The sequence below is a fragment of the Excalfactoria chinensis genome, chromosome 10 (genome assembly GCF_039878825.1).
Source record: "Excalfactoria chinensis isolate bCotChi1 chromosome 10, bCotChi1.hap2, whole genome shotgun sequence".
In the NCBI taxonomy this organism is placed as follows: Eukaryota; Metazoa; Chordata; class Aves; order Galliformes; family Phasianidae; genus Excalfactoria; species Excalfactoria chinensis.
In genome coordinates this window covers 504,153-525,525 of record NC_092834.1, presented here as the reverse complement: position 1 = coordinate 525,525, position 21,373 = coordinate 504,153, and the positions used below count along the sequence as shown (strand labels likewise).

The following is a 21,373-nucleotide window of genomic DNA, read 5'->3' as shown; positions in this document are numbered from 1 at the left end:
CAGCACAGCCGCTCCTTCGCTCGGGGCGCAGAGCGCACAGTGTTCGTGCCACGGCCGAGAGGCGGCCGACAAAGCCGCGGCTGCGTGGCATGAATGCCGCTTTCATTAAGCGCTCAGCTGGCTCGGGAGCGTCTGCTCTGTGTGAATGCGGCACCTGCCAGCGCTGAGGATCCCATTCTTCATGAACGGCTCAGCTGGTTCAGAAGGGGAGCTCTGAGGCAGCCGAACAATGCCTGCGGAGTGCGCTCCATGACAAAGCGGCAGCTCCTCCGGCTAATACAAGCGGCTTTGTAACGGTGCCCAGACGGGGGAGTCGGCCCGGCTCCGCGCCGTGCTGTTCGGGGCTGCGCACCGCGGCTCGGCCGACCCACGGGGAGCTGCGTGCCAGCACCGAGCCCAGCAGAACGAATCCCACCTCGAGGCGCTGCCCGTATCTGGCTGCTGCAGTGCCTCCGCCTCCGACATCTCATTCCCGCTCCGTCATTTACATTAATTGGACTCTAAGAGTAACCGAGAGCAGAGGCGGGTCGGGAGGACTTCTCCCTGTCCTGGGGACAGACGCGGAGCAGCACTACCCTGCAGCGGGGTCCGGTCCGGTCCGGGGCTGATGCGGGATCAGCAGCAGCTGTGCTGGAGAGGCGAGCACAGCGCTGAGCCAGTGCACGGCTGGGCCGGGGTGCAGCTGAGCACAGGTGCCGTGAATCTCACCTCTTAGAGCAGCACCAGCTGCAGCTGACTGGGCTCTGATCACCGTTAGAGTCCATTTTGTCCAAAACAGGGAGATGTAAAAGTTTCTCTCTGTATGGAACGAGCCCCAGGAATGCAGTTTGCGTCCTGGGGGGGTCTCAGCGCCCAGCTCAGTTCATAGGGCCGTGACGGCAGCTCCGCTATGGAAACAACAACCTGCGGACCCCGTCTGGCAGACAGCAGGGCGGCGGGACCGCGATGATCCCACAGCCGTTCCCGGGCTGCGGCGGTTCTCCCCGGAACGGGACGGCAGCTCCCACCCCGCAATGGGCAGCCCGCAGCGAGCCGTTCCACGCCGGGCTCCCGCACGGCAGCACGTTCTGCGACCCCCCCCACGTGGGGGCTGCCCCGCATCCCCCGACCCCGGGCAGCCCCGGCGGGACGCGGGCGGACGCCCCCGGGCAGAGCCGGAGGGCGGCGAGCGGGCGCCGTCTCCCGACCCCGCAGCCCCGCGTGCTCCCGGTGCTCCTCCGAGGGCCGAACCGCTGCCCCCGCACCCCCTGCGCGCCGCTCCCAGCCCGCGCTCCGCGCCCGCGGAGCCTCCTCCCGCGCGGGGCTGCCCGGCGGGGGCGGTGGATCCGCGCCGCCCATACCGCATTGGTTTGCCGCGGAGCCCGTCACAGGCGCGGCGCCGAGATTGGCCCCGCAGCCCGCGCCCCCCCGGGCCCTCCCCCACCCCGCCCGCCGTGCGCCGCGGCCCGGCCACGGGCACTGCGCTCGGCTCCGCGCTGCTCCGCGCCGCTCGGCCCGCAGCGGGGCTCGGTGAGGCGGGGTAGGGCCGGGCGGGGGGGCGCGACAGCAACACCGCACCGCGCGGCAGCGGGATGTGAACGGAGGCTCCGCCGGCAGCGCCCGCTCCGCGCCCCGCAGCCCGGCTCGGGAAGATGCTGAGCAGGTGGATGAGTGGCAGCAGCAGGAACCTGGAGCGCGAGTACAACTGCACCGTGCGGCTGCTGGACGACAGCGAGTACACCTGCACCATCCAGGTCGGCAGCCGCGGGCGGGGGGCCGGGACGGCCCGTGAGGGGCGGGCCGGGATCGCGGTGCTTCTCCGCGGCGCGGATCCCGCAGACAAAAGGAGCCCTCACCGAACAAAGGCGGAGCGGCGGCGGTCGCGGAGCCGCGCGGTTCCCCGAGCATCCCCGCCGTGCCGGCGGTGCGGGGGAGCCCCTAAAGCCGCCCCCTCCTCGGTGCCGGGTGGGGGCCGGGGTACGCTGCGGGAGCCTCGCGTCCAACCCCGCACCGCCGCCCCCGCGGGGAGGACGCGGGTACGAAGTGAGGTCCGGGGGTGCCGCTGTTCGGCCCCGGAGCTGCCGGGCAGAGGAGCGCCGGCTCGGGGCCAGAGGATCCGCGGCGCCCGTCGCTCTCCCGCAGCCATCGCGGTGACGGCACCGCCGCTACGCGCAGCCCCGCGGTTCGGCACCGGCTCCGGGGGCCCGAGGCCGTTGGGGTGGAGGTGCCGCCGTTGGGGGCCGTCCCACAACTCCGCGAACGGCTCCGCGCTGCCTGCGGCCCCGCGCGGCGAATGACAAGAGAGCGCTGGGAGCGAAGCGGAGCGCTGCGGGCGGCACTGCCGGCGTGCCCGGCTCCCCCGAAGCAGCCGAACGCGGGGCTGCGCGCACCCGGTGGCGGCACGGAGCTGCACCCGCCGCGCGGCGCCGGCGCTGCCCGTCGGTCCCTCCGAGGCTGTTCTTAATTCACACGGAGCGCAGTTCGGGAGAGCGAGTGCGGCCGATGCAGCTCAGAAAAATCTGGACTTTCTGTCCTTATTGGGATCTAAGGAGCTCTCTTCATTTAGCGCTTTTTTTATCATTCTTATTTTCAGAACAGAGCTCCCGATCCCGTATTTTGGCGGACATTTAGCATAGCGAACGGTGAATCCTCGTGTTTAGTATTCAGGACCGGAGGTGCCCGGCGTCAGCTCTGTTGCCCTCGCCAGGAAGGTTACGCGGGGCGGTGTTTGTTTCCCATCGCCCTCACGCTGCCCGACAGCGAAGTGGTGATGGTCCGTGCAAAACCGAGCGTGTGCGTGGGAGCGGTAATGTCTTGCAAGTGGGAAAGCCGTCAGCCCGGAGCGGGGAGCGGTGAATGAGTTTTGAAGGTCATTCTCCGTCGGGTGCAGATATTGGGCGTCTCGCTGAGCTCCGTGCTGCTCCTCGCCCAGGCTGTCTGTGCGCCTGTTGTCTCTAATTTAGGACTGCTATTTTTGCACGGATGTGAAGATCCCCACGAAGCAGCGCTGCGGTGCACACCTGGGGCTGCTGGGGGAGGTTGGCAGTGAGTTCCCGTGGCTGCAGTGGGTCTGTGCTGTGTGCCCCAGCTCTGGGCTCTGCCTTGCATCCCGGGCACCAGCAAGGTGCTCCTTAGGGCTGTCGGTGTGATTAACCTCTGGTTGAGCTCAACAGAAGCTGCGTGAGTAGTGCTCCTGTGCTGTGAGATAATGACTTGGAATGATGCTTCTAAATGAAGTTGCTTTTATTTGATTATCACAAGTTTACCTTGGTGACATTCCCATGCTGGAGCAATTCCTTCTCTGAGCTCGGATGGCTCCTCCACCTCCTCTGCTCCAGTGTTCTCTCCAACACCCAAAGGAGCAGCAGGGGAGCGTGGCTCAGGGCCGGCTCCTGCTGGTACCCAGCTGTTGGGGGCAGCTGCTCCAGGCCCCACAAACAACTTGGGGTTTTGTCTGAGGCTTCACACACGGAGCAGGAGGATGTTGTGCTGTGCTGCAGCGCGGGGATGGAGCTGTGCTTGCAGCTCTTGGGCGCTCGCAGGGCTCCCACTGTGGGTGAGCATGAGATGCTGTCCCCTCTGCTCTGGGAGCTGCTCATGTCTCAGCAGAGCATGGCAGCTGCAGTGGGGCTCTGCAGAGTGCTCTCACTGCTACGGATGCTCTCCAGGCTGTCCCCACTCTCATCACTGCTCCAGTGTGGGTTTGCTCTGCCACATCCCTGTGCTCACTGCCCCACATCTCCGGGCACGGGGGAGGCAATGCCACAACAATTGGAATAAAGCGAGCATTGAGGAAGGCAGAAGTGCTCCAGTGCTGTGGTTTCTGTGTGACTGAGCTGCTTGTCCCAGGGAATGTTTGAGATTCTTCGTGGTGCAGTCAGTGGTGGCAAAAAGGGCCTGAAATAATGAACCGTTTGCCATCGTTTGGTGAGTCAAGTATTTGCCTGGGCAGACAGTGCCGTTTTGTTTCTGAACCCGCTCGTGCTTTGAGAACGTGGAGACGTGAGAGAATAAACACAAAATGAGGTTTCCTAGGTTCAGAATGTGACAGCTCCCTTACGTAAGGCTGCAAATAAATGGAAAAGAGCACTTGGACTGAGCCCCCGCTTCCCACGTGAGGCACAAAGTTCATTAGAGACCCAACAGGGCCATTAATAACCGTCAGCACAATGGAGAATCTCGGCTCTTTGTAGCACAGGCTGTTGTGAAGGTTATTTGCTCGTTATCCTTCATGCTTCTGATCGTTTCCAACTGTCCATGCTGGGAAATAGGTTGGCGGAGCACTGCATGGAGCCGAGGTGGGCTCTGTCCTTCTGCTGGGAGCTGTGGGCACTGCAGGGGGTGAGGGTGGGTGTGGGGTCAGTGTGCTGCAGGGGATGAGGGGCTGCATCCCTCCCAGCCCCTGGGTGCCGGTGGTGGTGGGAGCGATGCTGGCAGATTGCCTTCCAGTTTGCCACTGATTCCACTGGAAGTGATGATTCTCTCTCTAACACTGGAGTGTCTGTAGCAGCAAGCTGCTGCTCTTGCTCGGCGCTGTCCCTGCAGAGTGGCACAACGTCTGTGCAGCAGCCTTGTGCTCCTTGCCCAAACAACTACGTACCAACAGCCCCCGAGCTCAGGAGGAGTGCTGCCTGAAATGCACTGAAAGCTTGAAGGCAAAGGCACGGCCAGAGCTGAGCTTCTTGGGCTGCATCTCTGCTTTCCTCTAAAATCAATTTCCTAGTGTATAATTTGAAGCACAAAGGATACAAAAAGCAACTGATGAAAACATCCACTCTGTCCACCGCAGGCCAGTGACACATCTGCTCTCATACTGACGCGAGGCAGAGAGGTGAGTTGTTATGGAGACCTATGGAAAATATCTCCAGCTTCTCTCCCTTCCCCAGCAGCAGTGCCTGTGTGCTGTGAGCTGCTCACAGCAGAGCTGTGCCGGGACCGCCCGCCATCCCCAACAGGAGCAGCTTCCCAGCAGAGCGCCTTTGGTTGTCACTTTTCCACTCTAAGATCCCAAAGACAACTAGATGTACGTACATAGGGCAATACTGCCATAGAAAAATATGCATGTGGAGTACTGAGCAGAAATCTTCTGCTTCTGCTGAGTAGAAATGAGGTAATGCACAGCAGGAATTGCTTTTGGGTTGTCGGGGGAATAGGGAAGGGCTATGTGTGTGATTTCTGGCTCACTCGCAGAGATCACATGGATGGGGTGGGGGACGAGGGGCTCCGGCCCCACTGTGGACCACCTGCATGTGGCTGCTGGCAGCTGGGGGTCACCTGGTGCTGTGCATCGGCTGGGGCTGCACACCTGCTTTGTGCAGTGAGAGGAGGGAGTTTGCCGGGGTGCAGTGGGTGGGTGGGGGATCTCAGAAGGCTTCTCCAGCCTTTCTGGTTCCATGATCACAGATGACAGCAGGTTGCTGGGGAGGCTGGACAGCAGGCAGGGCTTTGCCCATCGAGAAGGGCAGCTTTGTTTGCTCTCAGCTCTGCTGGGAACGGGCGATGCCCCATTAATGCCAGGGTCAGGAGCTGGTGCTGTTCCGGAGATAACTGGGCTGTGCTTCTGCCATCAGCTGCTCGGCCGTAGCCAGAAAAACATCATTGCTGAGCTACAAAAAGCTTTGGAGTTGGCTCTGCAAATAAGAAGGTTTTAGGTCAAATTCTTTCCTTTGAAAAATTTCCAGAGCAAATTATCCCAGCGGAATGATGGTGAGCTCACACTGATGGTGTGTGCCTGGTTGCTGGGCCGACGGGCGCACAGTGCGTCCATCTGTGGGACCACGGCTGTGGGGCTGAGCCCCCAGGGCCAGCTGCAGCCCCCAGCTGTGCCCACCCTGGCCCCCCACCTTTCCCCTGGTGCTGCCTTACTGCTTGTGCAGCTCTCAGTGGCTTTTTTTGTGACACATCTGAGATGTTTTTCTTGTGAACCCCCCTGGGTGCACTGCTCTGGGAGAAGGGGGAAGGGCAGAATTGGGAGCAGGATGGAATTGGTGCCTGTCTGCCCCTGGGGCTCCCCGCTGATGTGGCGGTGCCCTCACTGAGGGTGGTCTGTGCACAGCACTGCTGCCTGGTGCAGCCTGGGCCCACTCTGCTCCCACAGCTACGGTAGATGGTGAGCCAGCTGGGCAATGGTGGAGATAGCATTGAGGGGAACGTGCTCAGAGTGCTGTGTCTTGCCTGCTGCTTCTGAGGACACGGTCTGATCTCACGGAGCTCTGCTGGGAGAGTTGGAGTTGTCTCTAAAGTGACCCGCTGGGTGTGGAAGGAGGGCAGAGCCAGGCAGGTGCCTGCAAAGCATGCCTGGTCCTCTGCAAAGGGAGCGTGAAGTCCCGTGGGCTGGTGCAGAATCACTCCTTTCTCCCAGCAGAGCCAGGGTTTGTGTGGTGCCAGCGGGACGGACCCACAGGGCTGGGAACAGCGAGTCTTTGTTTGTCTGCATCGTCGCCTTTAAAGACGCAGACCGTGCTTTGCCCTTAATTACACTTTGGCAATTACAGTCTGTGTGAATTACCTTCACTGGCAGCAGCGCCTTCTTTGGCAGCAGCACATCGGGTGCCGTGTGGAGAGGAGCTGCTCTGTGCCACCGTGTGTGACTCCTGCAGAGGGCAGCGGGGAAAGCCAGGATTGCTCCAGGGCTGTGCGGGCTGACAGCGGGAGCGGTGCTGCGGGGCAGAAGGGGCACTTCTACATCCTGAGGCCTGGGGATTGCTGCGCTGCTCTGCGGCTGAGCTGCTCCCTGCAGTGGGAATGGGGCTGGGCACCTTGGCCGTGGCTGTGCAGGTGGAAATGGCTCGCTTGTCGTCTGATGCATTTCCTCCTGCCGGGGGAGCGGGGAGCGCTCTGCACTGCGCCCATCACCTCCCATCACCTCCCGGGGAGCGCAGTGCTGATGGAGCGCCTCATCGGAAATGCAGCGCTGGCGGCTGCCTGAATCTTTCATAGCTGCCGGTAATGGATATCATCAGTGAGCTCCTGGGAGCGGGGCGGAGCGACGGGCCGCTCCGGGGTGTGGGGGGACAGCGTACAGCGGGGGGGGGTCGGTGCCCAGCGGGTGCTTCCCAAGCTGACAGTGACCGAGGCTTCGCGGCGCGGTGCTCTTTGGAGGCTGGAGAGGTGCGGCTGCCTTGTAGTGAGCGCTGGGATGTGGCCGGTGCCGCAGCTGGAAATAGAAAATGTTGGCTGCGTAAAGTCTGTTACCAAAGATGTTAATTATAGTGGCATATCTGTCATAGTGATGGAGGTTTCCTATTTGTCAGAGGGTTTATAACAGGGCTGTTTCAGATCAGGTTGGCTCTCGGCTCGGCACATAAGCTGTGATCCCAGAGGAAATATCCATCTCGCTGCCCGGATGAAATCTTTCTTTAATAAAAAATTACAGAAATCGATTAAGCCATTCTGGAGCTAGAGAGAGACCTCAGGAATACACGGATCTGTGGTTCACAGGGGCTCTAACGATACATTATCTGTCTGCTTAACCTGTGGAGTGGGCAGTGTGTTGGGGTGGGGGGAAAAAAAGCCAGAATCCAATATAGTTACGTTTGAAAAATAGACAATAAGCATGCTGGGCAGGTATTTCTCCCGCATCGATTTAATTCTCATTAACGTTGCACTGTACAGCATGCTGAGTAATATTTCTGGCTTGCAAACAGCGATGGATTTCCTTTGGAAATGTGTAACAAGAACAGAATGTCTCTGGGACGTGGCAGTGGTGGTGCTGGGGAGGGCTGGGGGCCCCACTGAGCCCCCTGTGGAGGCCCTTCCCTGCCAGAGCTGTCGTGTTCCTGGGCTGTCCATCAGCATCAGGACTCTGCTCCTCGCCCAGAGGAGATTTTCCTTCTTCCTTTTTTCCTCTTTCCTTTCCCTCTGCTGGGGCTGCAGCCGGCCGTGACTTCTGCTTGCTGATGACAGATTTCTTCTCAGGGGTTTCAGGATAACACTGAGGGTCCCCGGGGCAGCTGCTGCTTTGAGAGGATTAGTGGTGACTGACAGCCTTCTCCTGGCTCTGCTCTCTTCCCCATGCTGGAGTCAGAGCTCTCGTGTCACCTTAGCGCTGCCTTGATGTTGGCTGGATGCTGTGTCCCTCAGCCTGGCAGCTGGTTTCGCTACAGGCGTAAATAAGGAGCTGATACTACATGAATCCTGGCACAGTGTGCCTCACGTGGCTATGCTGGAGGTGGAGGGGTCCGGGAAGGGTCTGCATTGAGCTGCCATTGGGGGGTTCTGACTGAGAGCCTCTATAGCTGCTGACTGAGGTCGGTGCAGTGTGGCTGCATGGCTGCCCCGTCCCTTTCCTGCGGTAGGAGGGCTCAGCAGGTTTTGGGAGGGCTCCATCCTCTTGTTTTTGAAGTGCTGGTTGGTGACCACCCGGTGCCCACTGCAGAAGCAGTGGGGTTTGGGGCTGGAGCAGTGCTGCTGTCCCGCGGTTCACATGGAATGGAGGAGGGTGCAGACTGGCCCATGGTGGCTTTGTGGTGGCATCTGCATGGAGCTGGCAGGCTGTAAATCAGCCTGAAGGCAGTGGCTGCATGCTGACCCCCAAACACTGCCCCGTTGTGTGGTTTGTTTTGTTCTATAGGCCTCTAAAGAGAGGGAGAAAAAGTCAGCACTGGGGTATGGTGTCACCATGGGAACGGGGGGTGCAGTGGTGATGTGCAGGGGGGGCATTGCTGGGGAGAGGCCCTCATCCCATTCTGCTGCTGGGTGGAAGGGAGGGGGTTCCTGGGTTTGCAGCATCGTTAAGGAGAGCAAGTTGCACCGCCATGGCTGTCCTCTAATTAATGCAGTCAGATTAAGCAGCATGGCAGATAATCCTCAGATCAGCCATTATTGGGAACTTTCCCATCCCGGTGTCGTTGGGTTTTTAAAGCGCTGTCAGAGCACAGCAGCAGTTGTTTGTGTTGTAACAAAGGCGGTACAAACAGATGTGCAAATAAGTGAATGGACGAGCCCATTGGCACTGAGGTTTGGGAGCAGAGCTGGGTGCTGCAGTGCTCCCTGCCTGCAGGGCTGTGCAGCTCAGTGCTGCGCTCCCTCGCTCCAGGTATTGCAGGGCTGTGTTGGGAGGGGGCTGCATCACGTGTGTCCTGGTGATTTCAGGGGCTGTCTTGCTTCTATCTGTGGGTTTCCAAATGCTGGTGATGCTCTGGGTGTGGCTGGCATCACACCATGTGCAGAGACAACTGCTTCCCTCTGACCAGCCTCACGTGCATTGCTTCTTGGTGCTGGCTGGAGCTGACCCAGCCCACCCTCGGTGGTGTTAATGGCCTGTCTGCAAATAGTGGCATTACTTAAGGTCTGTGACGGCCTCCTGGGTGAGCTCGTGCTGGAGCTGCCATCCAAACCTGTGGGAGATGTGTGGTTACCTTTCCCGGTGTCGCTCTGTGGCCAGGCACAGGGAAGGTGGGGCTGTTTCTCTGCTGTGTTCTTCCAAGTGAGCAAGCTGGGTGTGCTGGCACAGAGCAGCACCAGGGGGAGGAGCACTCAAGGCACACTGTCTTCCAGGTGTGCCCGGGAAAATGAAACCTTCTGACAAAGCACAGCTGCCAAATGAGGCTGTTCTGAACGCCCTCGGCTCTCTGCCACTGTGTGGATGTTGCTCCGTGCCAGGTGGGCACGGTGACAGCACTGGGGCAGCAGCACTGTGCTTTTGCCTAATAGGATCTTCAGCAGAGCGCAGGTCACTGCATGGAGCTGGGTGCAGGTCGGCCCCTGACCTGCCCCAACCCCTAAAATACGCGTAGATTGTCATCCATACGCATTTAAATCACATTGGGCATCATCCTGGCTGCTTCTGTATTGGTCAGTGCTCACAGAGAGACTCCAAACAGCATCACTGCAAGAAGGGAGGGATGCAGCACCGGCTCCTGGTGGGCACCTTTATGGTGGAGCCCACCAAAGTGCCTCGGGGGCGGCTCCCACCCAGCTGTGACAAAGCACTGCTGTGCCGTGGGATCGTTCCATCAATCCCCTGCTTCTCACTCTGATGCACTAAAAATAGAGCATTATTTCCAGGCAGTAATTGCACATCCTGTAGTCATAATGAGCTCTTAAGGTAATTACCTTTTGGTGGGGAAGAGCTGAAGATAAGGTGTGTGTGGCTGGAAAACGGAGGGTTTCAAGAAGTGCCCAGGAGCACACACGTGTGGAGGGGGTGGTGTCCCGTGGTGGCCGTGGGCTGTGCTGCGGGGTGGCACTGGGTGCTGCTCAGCTGCTCCATGGGCACTGGAGGAGAACCCACCCCATTGCATGTCCCTGTGTGCCGCTGCTCAGGGAAACCCCTGGAACACACCATGCTGAGGCTGCTGGGGTGGGTGGGGGGTGGGGGTCACTGGCAGAGGGTTGCAGGGAGATGCTGGCACCCACTGCCCACAGGGATGCTGTGGCTTCCCATCTTCAGCGGGGCCTGAATGTGGGTCATGTCTTTTGACCAATGCTGAGAAGTGCATTTCCACTGCTAGGGCTGATCCCAATGGCATTCATGATGCAGGTTAAGAAGAGACGTGCCACCTGCTTACCAGAGGGTACAAAAGATGCTGCTTTGTGCATCCTTCAAAGCCCCTGTGCCACCGGTCCCACCGCAGTGGGGATGGAGTTGATGGAGACTGTGGGGCTCCCTTGTCCCCACTGCCTGTGCTGGGGCAGGCACTCTCTTCTAGTGCTCTTTGCCTCCTGGCACCACGAATCAATGCACCGTGCTGCCGAGTGCCCAGCTCTTGCACAGAGGAGGTAAATTACATCTACTGCTGTTATATCTTTGTCGCTAATTTGATCACATATTAAGAACGTAAACCACTTAGAACATTTTTGTCTGAGTCAATTTCCCTTTGTAAGCCAGAGGTGCTGGTCTTACAGCGCAGCACTTTTCCAATCCTCTCTAATCCCATGGCTGCTCTCTATCTCTGATGCCTTTCCCAATTACAGGCAGACCGATGTGCCCCAGCTCCTCCCAGGGGCCGGCTGAGACCCCCAGCTGCAGTTCCTGAGACAGTCGCAGCACCTCAGTGCAGGGGGAAGAGCTCACGGTGCCATTACTTGTGGTTACGGATACAGCACCTCTGTGCAGCTCTGCTTCCTCCCACTGTGGCTGTAAACAGCGAAGGCTGGGGCTGGATGTGGGGGGAGCAGAGCACTCCTGTGGGCAGAGGTGGTTGCACTGCAGGTGTCGGAGGTGTGCTTGTGCCAGGGCATGAACCCCTCCTTTGGTGAGAGCCTTTAGGCACCTGGGCTGATGGAAGACATTCACAGTAGTTAATGCTAATGGACACATCTGTTGGAGCACGTGCTGGGAAGCTCCTCATCCGGTGCTCTGTTCACTGGTTGCTACTTTGTTTCAGGCCTTACAAAGAAAAAGTGCCTCCTGCCGCTTCCCGGCTTTGGGGAAGGTGTCCCGTGAGTATGTATGAGCAGCGTTCCATAGGACGGGTGGCAGTCAGGTGGTGCTGGCATGCCCAGGAGGTGCAGAGTGCTGGGGGATGGTGGCCTAGAAGTCTGAGTGTGCTCATTGTAAAGCAGCATCCCAGGGGCAGCCCCTCTTTGGAGGCTGTTTCCACACTGCTCCTTGGCCTGCTGCTGCCTGTCCCCAAATATCCCAATGCCACACGAGCAGTGCCGGCCGCCTGCCAGCCCCGCGTGGCCCAGAGCTGGGAGCTCAGGGAGGGGCAGGCGGCTGCTCCCGTGTCCTCGGTGGGTTCTCCTGGTCCCCCTCCGCCCGCTGTTTGCATTCACAAGCTCTGCCAGGCTGCGTTTTTGCCAACGACTGACTGAGCAAACGCGCCTCCGGGCATGCTGAAATATTCCCGCTCTGCACTCCGGTGAAGTCTGCGTGCTTCTGAAGGCAGTTTAGATATGAACGTCTTCACAGAGGCTTTAAATTAAATCTCAGACAGCCCAGAGCCTCTGTTTCCTTTCCTAAACTCCGGGAAGTTTGTCTGAGTGGTGAATGTGGGAGACAGTGCGGGCTGGGCAGCGTGCTGCAGTGAGGGCCTGCTTGGAGGGTGTGCAGCAGGGAAGGCTCCCCGGGGACCTGGTGGGCTCAGGGTTTCCTGCAGCTCCCCCTTCCACCCCCTCTGCATGCTCCTGGCATGCCATTAGCACTGACCATGCAGCCTTCTTAATGTCCCGGGAGCTCAGAATGACAGGGTTGCACTCCTCTATCTATTTACCCATCTATTTCTGCAGAGCAAGGACCTAATTGAGCGGATAATGCATGAGCCAGCAATGCTGAGACACCGCGGCGCAGCGCTTTGTGTTTTGGGGAAAGCTTTTTCTGCAGAGCCATTTGCAGGCAGCCTGCTTGGGGCACTGGGTGACCCACGGCACCGCTCTGCAGGGGGGCGCATGGGGTTGGTGTGTTCCAGTGTCACTGGGCCTGGGGCTGCTCGGTGGCCACACCACGGGACGTGGGCCTTCACAGAGACTTCCCCAGCACCCCTGAGGTGCCCCATAGGTGTCCCCCAGGCTGTGGGCCCCAACACCCCAAGGGCAGCACCATGGGTGGGCAGGCACAGTCCTAGTGCTGAGCCCGGAGCAGAGGCTGCTCACACACCCCGGGTCGGTCTGCACTCTGCAGACGTCAGCTCCTACTGCTGGAAAAATGAAATCTCAGAGCAGAAGAGGCCCTGGTGTAGCTACGTGAAATGGGATTGCTTTGTCTAATCAGGCAAGTGAGTGACACAATTGGAGAAGTCCTTGAGGGTTTTGTAAAGGTCGGCGATGTGAGAGACGTAACCGGCACAGCACGAGTCACGCACACCGGGCTGCCCTTTGCTGGAGGCACACAGTGCAGTGCCAGTCTTTGCTTCGCCTCTGCTGCCTCTACATAGCCAGCAACAGCTGGGAGCATGGCTGGGTCTTTGGGGTATGGACCGAAGTGGTTCCTCCTGCCATGAGATCACAGGGAAACTCTGTGTAGGAGGGCATGCTGCCCCTCTGACCTCCCCGCTCCTGGTCTGTTTAAGCCCAAATTCATCTGTAGGGTTTCAGGAGGAGGGGAACGTGTCCATGCTGCAGCGCCCATCATTCATCATCAGACTGGACAGAACAGCACTCGGTTGCATTTTTCCTCCTGCTGTCAGCAGGAGCGGCTCCTCCTGAAGAACTGCACCTCCAGGAATGTTCTAATTTTGAACTTTCTACAAAACTGAAGCCATTCTGTGAGCTGTGCAGCTCAGCTGTGTGCCTGGTGCCAGGCTGGGGCTGCAGTGCCAGCTCCAGCCCATGTGGTACAGGGGGGTACCTGGTTGGGACCCAGCCCCTCCTCGTCCCTCAGAGCCACCCACGTGCACACGAACCCTGCGCTGCTCTGAGCTCTGGGTGCTTCTGGCAGCACACAGAACAGCAGGCATGGCGAATGCGATTAGATGTTTTACTCCTGATCAGATCAGTGCAGCTCGCGTTGATTTCTGCCGCTCCGAGGTGTGCGCTCGCTTCAACCGCAGGCTTCACAAACCGCCGCCCACCCTCAGCAGAGACACTCTCTAAGCACATGTGAAACGTGCTCTGACGTGTGAGGAAGTGGAACGGACAGGTAGAACCTTTTCCACATTAAACCTGAGCAGCAGAGCCTTGTGCACGAGCTGCAGACACTGCACCTCGGGCTTTGCATGCTCCGGATGCACAGATGTTTTCCTTACACTTGAACAAGGAAAGCATCACAGCTCCTCACCTCAGCGGTCTGTGCTGTGGATGCAGAGCCAGCAGCCCCCAGACCCAGCAGTGGCTGCCCCCTTCCTGCAGCCAACTCTGCAGCTTCACCCCTCTCCATCAGCCTCACAGTTGCAGTGGTGCTTCTGAGGGGCAGCATGAAAATAGTTGCACTGCAATAGGTTTTGCCATCCTCCAGCACCAGCAGCAGCACCTCTAATCATTAAGCCTGAAATAGTTTTAATTGGATCTGGAATTCACAAGGGATGTTTTTCTGTGTCTCCCTCCCAGTGCTGCGGGGCTGCACCAGTTTCTGTGGTGCCGGGAGCGCCTTCGGGTCATGTGCTGCAGGGTGCACAGCTCAGCTTAAAGGCTGTGGGAGAGATGTGTTGGTTCCTGTGGAATGGAGGAGTGCTGCTGGAGAAGCCCTGATTTGTAGACTGGAGCTCTTGCCCTCGGGCTGGGTGCTGTGGGCAGTGCCGTGGTGGTGCTGCGGGGCAGCTGCTGGCAGAGGAGAGATTTGGTTTCCTGAAGTGCCTGAGACAAGCAGGGCAGTCTGGGCAGGAGTGGGCTGTTGTTCAGGTGTCTGCATCCTGCTGATAAGCAGCAAGAGGAATGAGAAGCTGCACTCATGTGGAGAGCCCCTATCTCCTTTTGCAGGACCCAGAGAAGCGCAGCACTCAGCAGCGGGGCGGCAGTGCGGGGCTGCTTCCAGCACACTGGGTTTGTGCTCGCAGGCATTCACTGAAGCACAGTGGAGACTGTGGGGTGAGGAACCCACTGATAATGGGGCTTCCATGGCCAGGGTGTTCTGCTGAGTGGTGCTGAGAATAAGTGGCATTTGTTTGCTGGCACCGGGGCAGCTGGGGCTGTGCTTCAACATATAGGAGCATCCCAGCAGCATCACGTGAGGGTGCTGGAGGAGGATGGACACTGGTTCCCAAACACTGTGTTGTTTGCACCATGCTCCTCTGCTGCTGCTGCAGCTGGCTGCTAACCTGCAGCAAGGTGCCTGCAGCACTTTAGCCTCTGTGCAGAGCAGCTCCAGACCTGTCCCAGGTCATGGAACTGTGCTGCTCCTCAGTGTCCATCTGTCCCACAGACCATCTGTCCATCCCTCTGCTTAGGAAGGACTCGGCACCCGGGAGGGACAGAGCCTGTGCATTCAGCGGACAAAGGATGATCCCACACGCAGGTTTTGTTGCTGACATTCATTGTTTTCCTGCCCTGGCATACACCAGCAGTGCCACTGGGTCACCCTCAGCTTAAATGTTTCATCAGGTGCTTCAATATTTAATTGCGTGTTGCATGCGGTGGCACCATGGAGCAGCGCTGCCTCCAGGCTGCTGTCCCCAGGGTGCACGGGGCTGCCCCGGCCGTGGGACTGCGGTCAAGCTGCTCTGCAGCCCCAGCCACTCACTCAGCAGAGAGTCTGAGACTTCTCTCTGTAATCTTGTCATTTCCTGAGATTCACAGCCTGTGGCTTTCCCTCCTGCACCGACTGCAGCACGCCGTGATGCTCTCGGGGCTGCTGTGCATCAAACCCTTCCCTATATGCATTTTCCATTTTGGGAGCAAACCTGGAGCCCGTTTCTGTTCCCTGTGTTATTTGACTGTGCTGCTGCTGTTTGCACTGCCCCTTTTAATTCTTTCCATGCCTTTCTCAGAAGGCCCCTTGCTGCTGCTGCGTGTTGAGGCACAGCTGGGCTGTGTGGGACCACGCTCAGCATTGCTCCAGTGCGTCACTGCTCGGGGCCATCTGCATCCTCCAGTACTGTGGTCGCTTTTCTGTCCTCTTTTTGGGATCAGGTGGCAGCACAGCTGAGGTCACAGCTCCGGCACCAAAACAAAGCTACACAGAGCTGCATGAGTGCACCCGCATCTCCCCAGGCTCCTCCTGCCAGCTTACAGCTCCCTATTGTGCTCCCTATTGTGCACCCCAGCACCTCAGTCCTATTGGCAGTCCCTGCTCTGAGCAGTGGGCAGCTCTGTGTCCCTGGGAGGGCTTGATGGACCACTGGGTGTGTGCCTTCCCCATAGCTTCCAGGCCCATGCCATGCTGGGGCTGTTCTTATCACTGTTTGGTAAAGCAAAATGCACACGGCTGTGCCAGCAGTGTGGGGATGTGCTGGGGTGAGGTGGGCCCTTGTCCCCCCCTTGCACCCTGCCCGCTGTGCGGCACTGCGCTGGATGCTGCTGCAACACGACGCAATGGCGCTGGAGGTGACAGTGAGTGCCCACTGCTGGGACCTTCCCTTCTGCAGGGATTGCTGCCCTGTGTCCCATTCCTGCAGGCGTGGGCAGCAGGGTTATGGGGAGAAGAAATTGCACAGACCTTGGGTTGGTCTTCTGGATCACTTCCAGGTGCCCACAGGACACTGATGTGAGCGCACCGTGGGTCCCCAGCCCCGCGGCTGTGTGGTGCTGCTCCGAACCCCGGTCACGCCAGCACATCTCCTCAGCTGCTTTGTTGTTCTGGAATTGGAAATCCAAACCTCCCTCAGTAAATGCTTACACTCAGAAAAACTCCTGGGGCGGAGCTGCTCCCGTGAGCTGCGCTCGGTGCTCTGCAGGGCCGCCAGCTCCGTACACATCATTACACAACCCTCATTCTTATGCTGCCAACGGCTTCGTTATGAAAACGTACCATCAAAGTCGGCCCGAAACGACCGTGGTTCTGCATGGGATCTGGGTCCGGGGAGGATCGGAGCTCAGCCCTGTGCTGGGGCAGTTCCCCTCCCCTCGCCCCATCCCTGCGCCCTGATACAAAGATGTCACTTAGAGGAATCTGTGAGCCCGAGCCTGGTGGGTGCACTGAGTTAACTCGGGGTGGATGTGTGCTACGTGCAAAGGCAGCAGGCAGGGAGTGTGTGCTGCTGTGCTGTGGGGCAGGGGCAGCTGAGCACCCCTGTGTCACAGTGTCACAGCAGTACTGGGCTGGGCTCTGCTCAGTGCTGTGCTGCAGGTGATGCTGTGCACTGAGCGGCCTTCAGCCAGCTCTAATGAGCTGCTCACTGCTCCCGGGACCAATGCGGTTCTGTGTCAGAGGGAATTACGCAGTGGCTCCTGTCCCCACAGGTCTGTGTGGCTGGAGGAGAGGCTGCTGCAGTGACTGTGGTGCTCGTGCTGTTTGTGCTGTGCCCCTTTTGTCCTAGTGGGAAGCAATGGCAGTGGAGCTCCTATCAGAGCTAATGAGCATCACCACATTTACTTGCACAAGGCAGCAGAACCGCGCCGTGCCGCACTGTACCGTACCATGCCATTCTGCACTGATTTTTACCAGCCCAATTTTCCCCACATTTCAGGAGTTCATGAAGCAGAACCCACTGCAGGGCTGCTTTTGTCAGACCTGCTTCTGTCTGCCAAGTTCGGAGCAGGCCGAGATTTACGGAGCCACAGGGGATCCAGTGTGATCCAGTGTGTGCAATGGGTGTATCTGCTGCTTCCTCCTCACCAAAACATAGAGGAGAGGGAAGAGAAATCGGCAAGCAGAGCAGAGTTGCAAGATGTCAGAGGACTCCAATCCTGGCTTTGGGTTACAATTGCAGGAGTAACATCTGAGTTGTGATGGTGGTGATGCTGATAACGAATGGAAGGAGACACCTGCAGGAGATCCTCCTGCCCCACTGCTTTGCCTTTGGCCTCTGCTCTCAGATGGTTGTCCTGCACACCCAGGGGATGTGCCTGGTGTGAGCGAGCAGCTCCGAGGTGTTCTGCTGTATCAGAACTGCATTGATCAGGCAGGGGCTTTAAGGCTGTGTTTGCTGGGTGAAGGGAAAATAGAACTGCTCTGTGTGTTGGGCTTGTTGGGGTAGGTATCTCCGTCTCAGTGCTACAGTGTTTGTTTGCAAACAATTGCAGTGCTACTGAACGTTCGCAAAAAAGTCACTGCACTACAGAATGTTTGCAAACAACCACAAGACACTTTTCACTGGCCAATGCTATCCCCCATGACAAACCACCTGAGCAGATGGGCAGCAGTTCACCCACGCTGCTGCAGCAGGTTGGTTTGGTTGGATGCACAGAGTGTCCTTGTCCCACTACAGTGCCCAGATTTACAAGGAGGAAGGCAGTCCCAGGCTGTGCTCACATGGTTATGATACCTGAAGTGTACCAGGTAGCTTTGTCCTTTTCCTCCTCCTATCATCATCACCACCACATACATGAGCTGCAGCAGTGCCACCAGTGCCCCCGTGTGCCCACTGCCCCATGCTCTGTCCTGGTGCCTTCAGAGCAATGAGGCACAGCACAGGGCTGGCTCTGCCCTGGTATTAATAGTTAATCAGTCCGCTCTGCTCGTGAGAGCTTGTGGGCACGGGAGGGAGCTGCCAGCACGGCACACCACTTAACTCGGAGCTCTGTTTCTGGCTGCGCCCTCTGAGGAGCCGCACTCCAGGTTTTCCTGGAGAGCTCATAAGAGAGACAACCAAGGCACACATAGATGGGCTTGCAGCCGTCACCGACAGCCCCAGGAGCTGCTCCCAGAACTCTGCTCGGATGTAGCGGTGACTGGCACTGCCACAGGAGCCCCAAGTCCCCAAAACCAGAGGGATGAGCAGAGGTCCGACCACAGCGCAGGGATGCAGGGCAGTGCTGCTCTGGGCTGGGGCACCGTGAGCCCCGATCTCTGTTTATGGCTCTGTGTAATCTCCTTTCATTTTAAAAACCACTTTGCTTGTGATTCAAATCATCTGCTTCCACTTCCAGAGGCTGCTGTGACAACACGTTCCTCCACTTGATTGGAGAGCCCTTCAGCAGCTGCATTTTCTCCCCATGAAGGTGCTCCCAATGGTGGCCATGCCACCTCTTGCTCCCTGGTGAGGCACTCCTGAGCTCCGCAGCATTCCTGGTGCCGGCCACCTCCTGCAGCTCCACACTGCACCTGTCCCCTTCCTTGCCACCCCTGGGGCCCTCACAGGTGGTGGTGTGATGGCATTCAGCAGATGGCATCACTCACCCCGGTGTCTGTCTGCACCCGGCTGCTCTGAGCCCCTTGCTGGGCCTCTGGGAAGCCACTGCTGCAGGCGCAGGCTGTGCATCTGCATGGGCCATGTGATGGATGCTCACAATGGTGCACATCACCGAGCCATCGTCACTCGTGTCACAAAAAGAGGGGATAATGAGAAGCTTTGGAAACTGTCTCCGTCCATGCGCCCCCAGCAGCTCCCAGGTGCCGTGCAGCATCTGCTGGGGCCGCAGCCATGGGCTGCAGTGTAACCTTGGTGGGAGCACGGGCACATCCACGGACATCCGTGTGACATACAGCAATGTGACACGTTTGCGCATGATGTCACACTTGTACCAAAATACCCATTCCTGTCCCCTGAGATCTGTGTACAGCCGCACTGAATCTGGGGCAGCTGCGCCCGCTCTGCCCCGGGTGGTGCATTTTGCATTTCCATATTGCCGTGCAGCTCCCGCTGTGCTCATCCCAGCAGCGACGGGAGGACAGAGGAGCTCCGGCTCTGTGGTGCCCACCACTGCTGGCCATGTGTGGGGCCGTGTGTGGGCTCCAGAGGGTTTGGGCAGCACAGTGATGGGTGTCTGTCTGCGTTGTGTTGTGTTTCATTGCCCACTCGGTCGTGGCACCGGCTGCTGCTGCAGTGAGTGTGGGCAGGGTGGGTGAGCTGCACATGTCCCCCATGTCCCCTGGTTTGCAGTGAGCTCTTTGGTCCTGATCTTCACTCCAAATCCATCCCCGCTGGCCCCCAGCTCCCCATCCCTCCTGGCCCTGCAGGGCTGTGCTGCCCATGTGTGCCGCACTGTGTGCATTCATCCCTCTCCATTGGCGCCTTTACAAACCCTGTGCGAGGTCACCTTATGTGACAAAGGACATCAGCGCTTCAGCAGGAGGCACCGAAATTATCTTGAAGGCTCATCCAGACGCCGGGCTGTGACGGGGCGCTCCGTCAGCACGGCGGTGCAGGGACGCTGTGTGCTGAGGCATATTGCTAATTCATGAGGCGGGGGTGTAAGGAGGAGGAGGAGGAGGAGGGCAGCCCCCGGCCCCACCACACGGTGCAGCACGAGGCAGTGTTGCAAGGGAAGGGGATGGATGGATTGTGGTGCATTCTGGGCAGAGAGAATGGAGGGACAATGATTAATTGCACGTGGCCTAAAGAGCAGATGGAAATGCTGCCTTCCAAATCCTTCCCTCTGTGCTTTTTGTGCTGCTGTGAATTGAGGAGGCCTTTCTCTGCTTTCTGGGGCTCTGCTGCCGGCGGTGCCCAGCTGTGCTGAGCGGATGTGGCTCAGATGTGCCAGTGCTGGGCACGTGTAGCTGGGAGGTGCTCTGCTCCTCCGTCTGCACACAGCTGGCTGCCCATCCCCACGGCTGCACAGGGGCAGCTGATGGCACGTGTGCTGTCAGAGATGGCCTTTCTCTGCATTAAAACCACACGGACAGGTTGTGAGGGCAGAGCATTCCTGCTGCGCGCGCTGCAGTGCCATGGGGTGCAATGTGATGCCATGGGGTGCCATGCAGTGCCATGGGGTGCAATGTGATGCCATGGGGTGCCATGCAGCACCGTGGGGTGCAATGTGATGCCATGGGGTGCCATGCAGTGCCATGGGGTGCAGTGTGACGCAGTGCAACGTGGTGTGACGTGGTGCAGTGTGATGTGGTGCAGTGTAATGCAATAGGATGCAGGGCAGTGCCCTGTGATGAAGTGCAGTGTGATGCGTACTGCCCAGCCCCTCCATGCACATCAGTGGCCTTTCTGTGCCTCCTGCTACTTGGAAGGTGCAGGCCCTTAACCCACACAGATGATACCATTTGCATATGAAAACTCCATTTTGTACTTTAGTTTCATTTCCTAAAGGGGGGGAATAGAGGTGCAGCAAGCAGGGCTCTGGCAGCAGGCAGAGCACATTGGTGTGCCTGCAGCCACACGCAGGGCTATGCAGAACATTAAATATCAGTAATAATGAAATAACGAGGGATGTTGCTGGCAGCTCTAACGTGGGCCCATCGCAGACCAATGGTTTTCAGCATCCATCCCTGCTGGACGAGCTCCCGTGGTGGAGCAGAGCAGGGAAGGTGATTAATAGCGATCTGTGCTGCTGCTGGGTGCAGAGGGCTGCTGAGGACGGAGCAGAACAGCCTTAACAGACTGCTCGGCGTGCCGTTATTGCTGGGGGCCATATGCTACACTGCGTGTAAATAATCAGCAGATATTGTCGCCTCAGCTGCCGGAGCGCAGCGCTGTGTCTGCGTGCTGGCAGGGGCACAGAGCACTGCAGCACTCAGCTCCCAGCAGCAGCGCTGCCCTGTGCGCCCTGCCCGTGCACCGCACTGCTGTGTGGGAGCTCCGGGAGCCGCGGAGCAGCGCTGCTCCTGCAGGACGCTGTTGGCTGCTGAGTCACAGCAGCTGTGATTGGGGAGCGGGAGCTGGGGCTGTGCAGCGGTCACACTCTGTGCTGTGGGTTCGGGGTCCCGTGTGAAGATGTTCCCGTCTCCATGCTGTCAGACGTGGGCTGGGCTTCCTCTGCTGGTGCCAGAACCTTTACTAACCATGACCCCAAAGAACAACCCCCAAACTGTGCTCCACAAGCTTTAACAAATCCCTTTTAGCAGAAATAAACAAGGATGTGCTTCAGTCCTGCTGGATTTTATCCTGCGTGTTGCAGTCCTGGCAGGGGAAAGCCCTTGGCAGCTCCCTGCTGTCAGCCCTCCTGGTGACACCCCCCCGTGCCCCCATCTCTGCAGCCTCCCCTTCTGCCCCTCAGCAGCAGCACTTTGTACCCTAATGAAGGA

General features: G+C 58.7%; 1 protein-coding gene across 3 annotated transcripts in view; it reads left to right on the top strand.

Moving 5' to 3' along the window:
• The first annotated feature begins 1,440 nt into the window (after positions 1-1,440).
• FRMD5 (FERM domain containing 5) overlaps positions 1,441-21,373 on the top strand; it is a 39,446-nt gene continuing 19,513 nt past the window's right edge. For 2 of the 3 annotated variants that reach the window (XM_072345814.1, XM_072345813.1), the window contains exon 1: positions 1,441-1,733. In XM_072345814.1, coding sequence (XP_072201915.1) covers positions 1,632-1,733 — 102 coding nt within the window. In that variant the 5' untranslated portion in view covers positions 1,441-1,631. Of the gene's footprint in view, positions 1,734-6,468; positions 6,925-21,373 lie in introns of those variants that run through there. The other variant, XM_072345815.1, reaches the window with a different exon arrangement.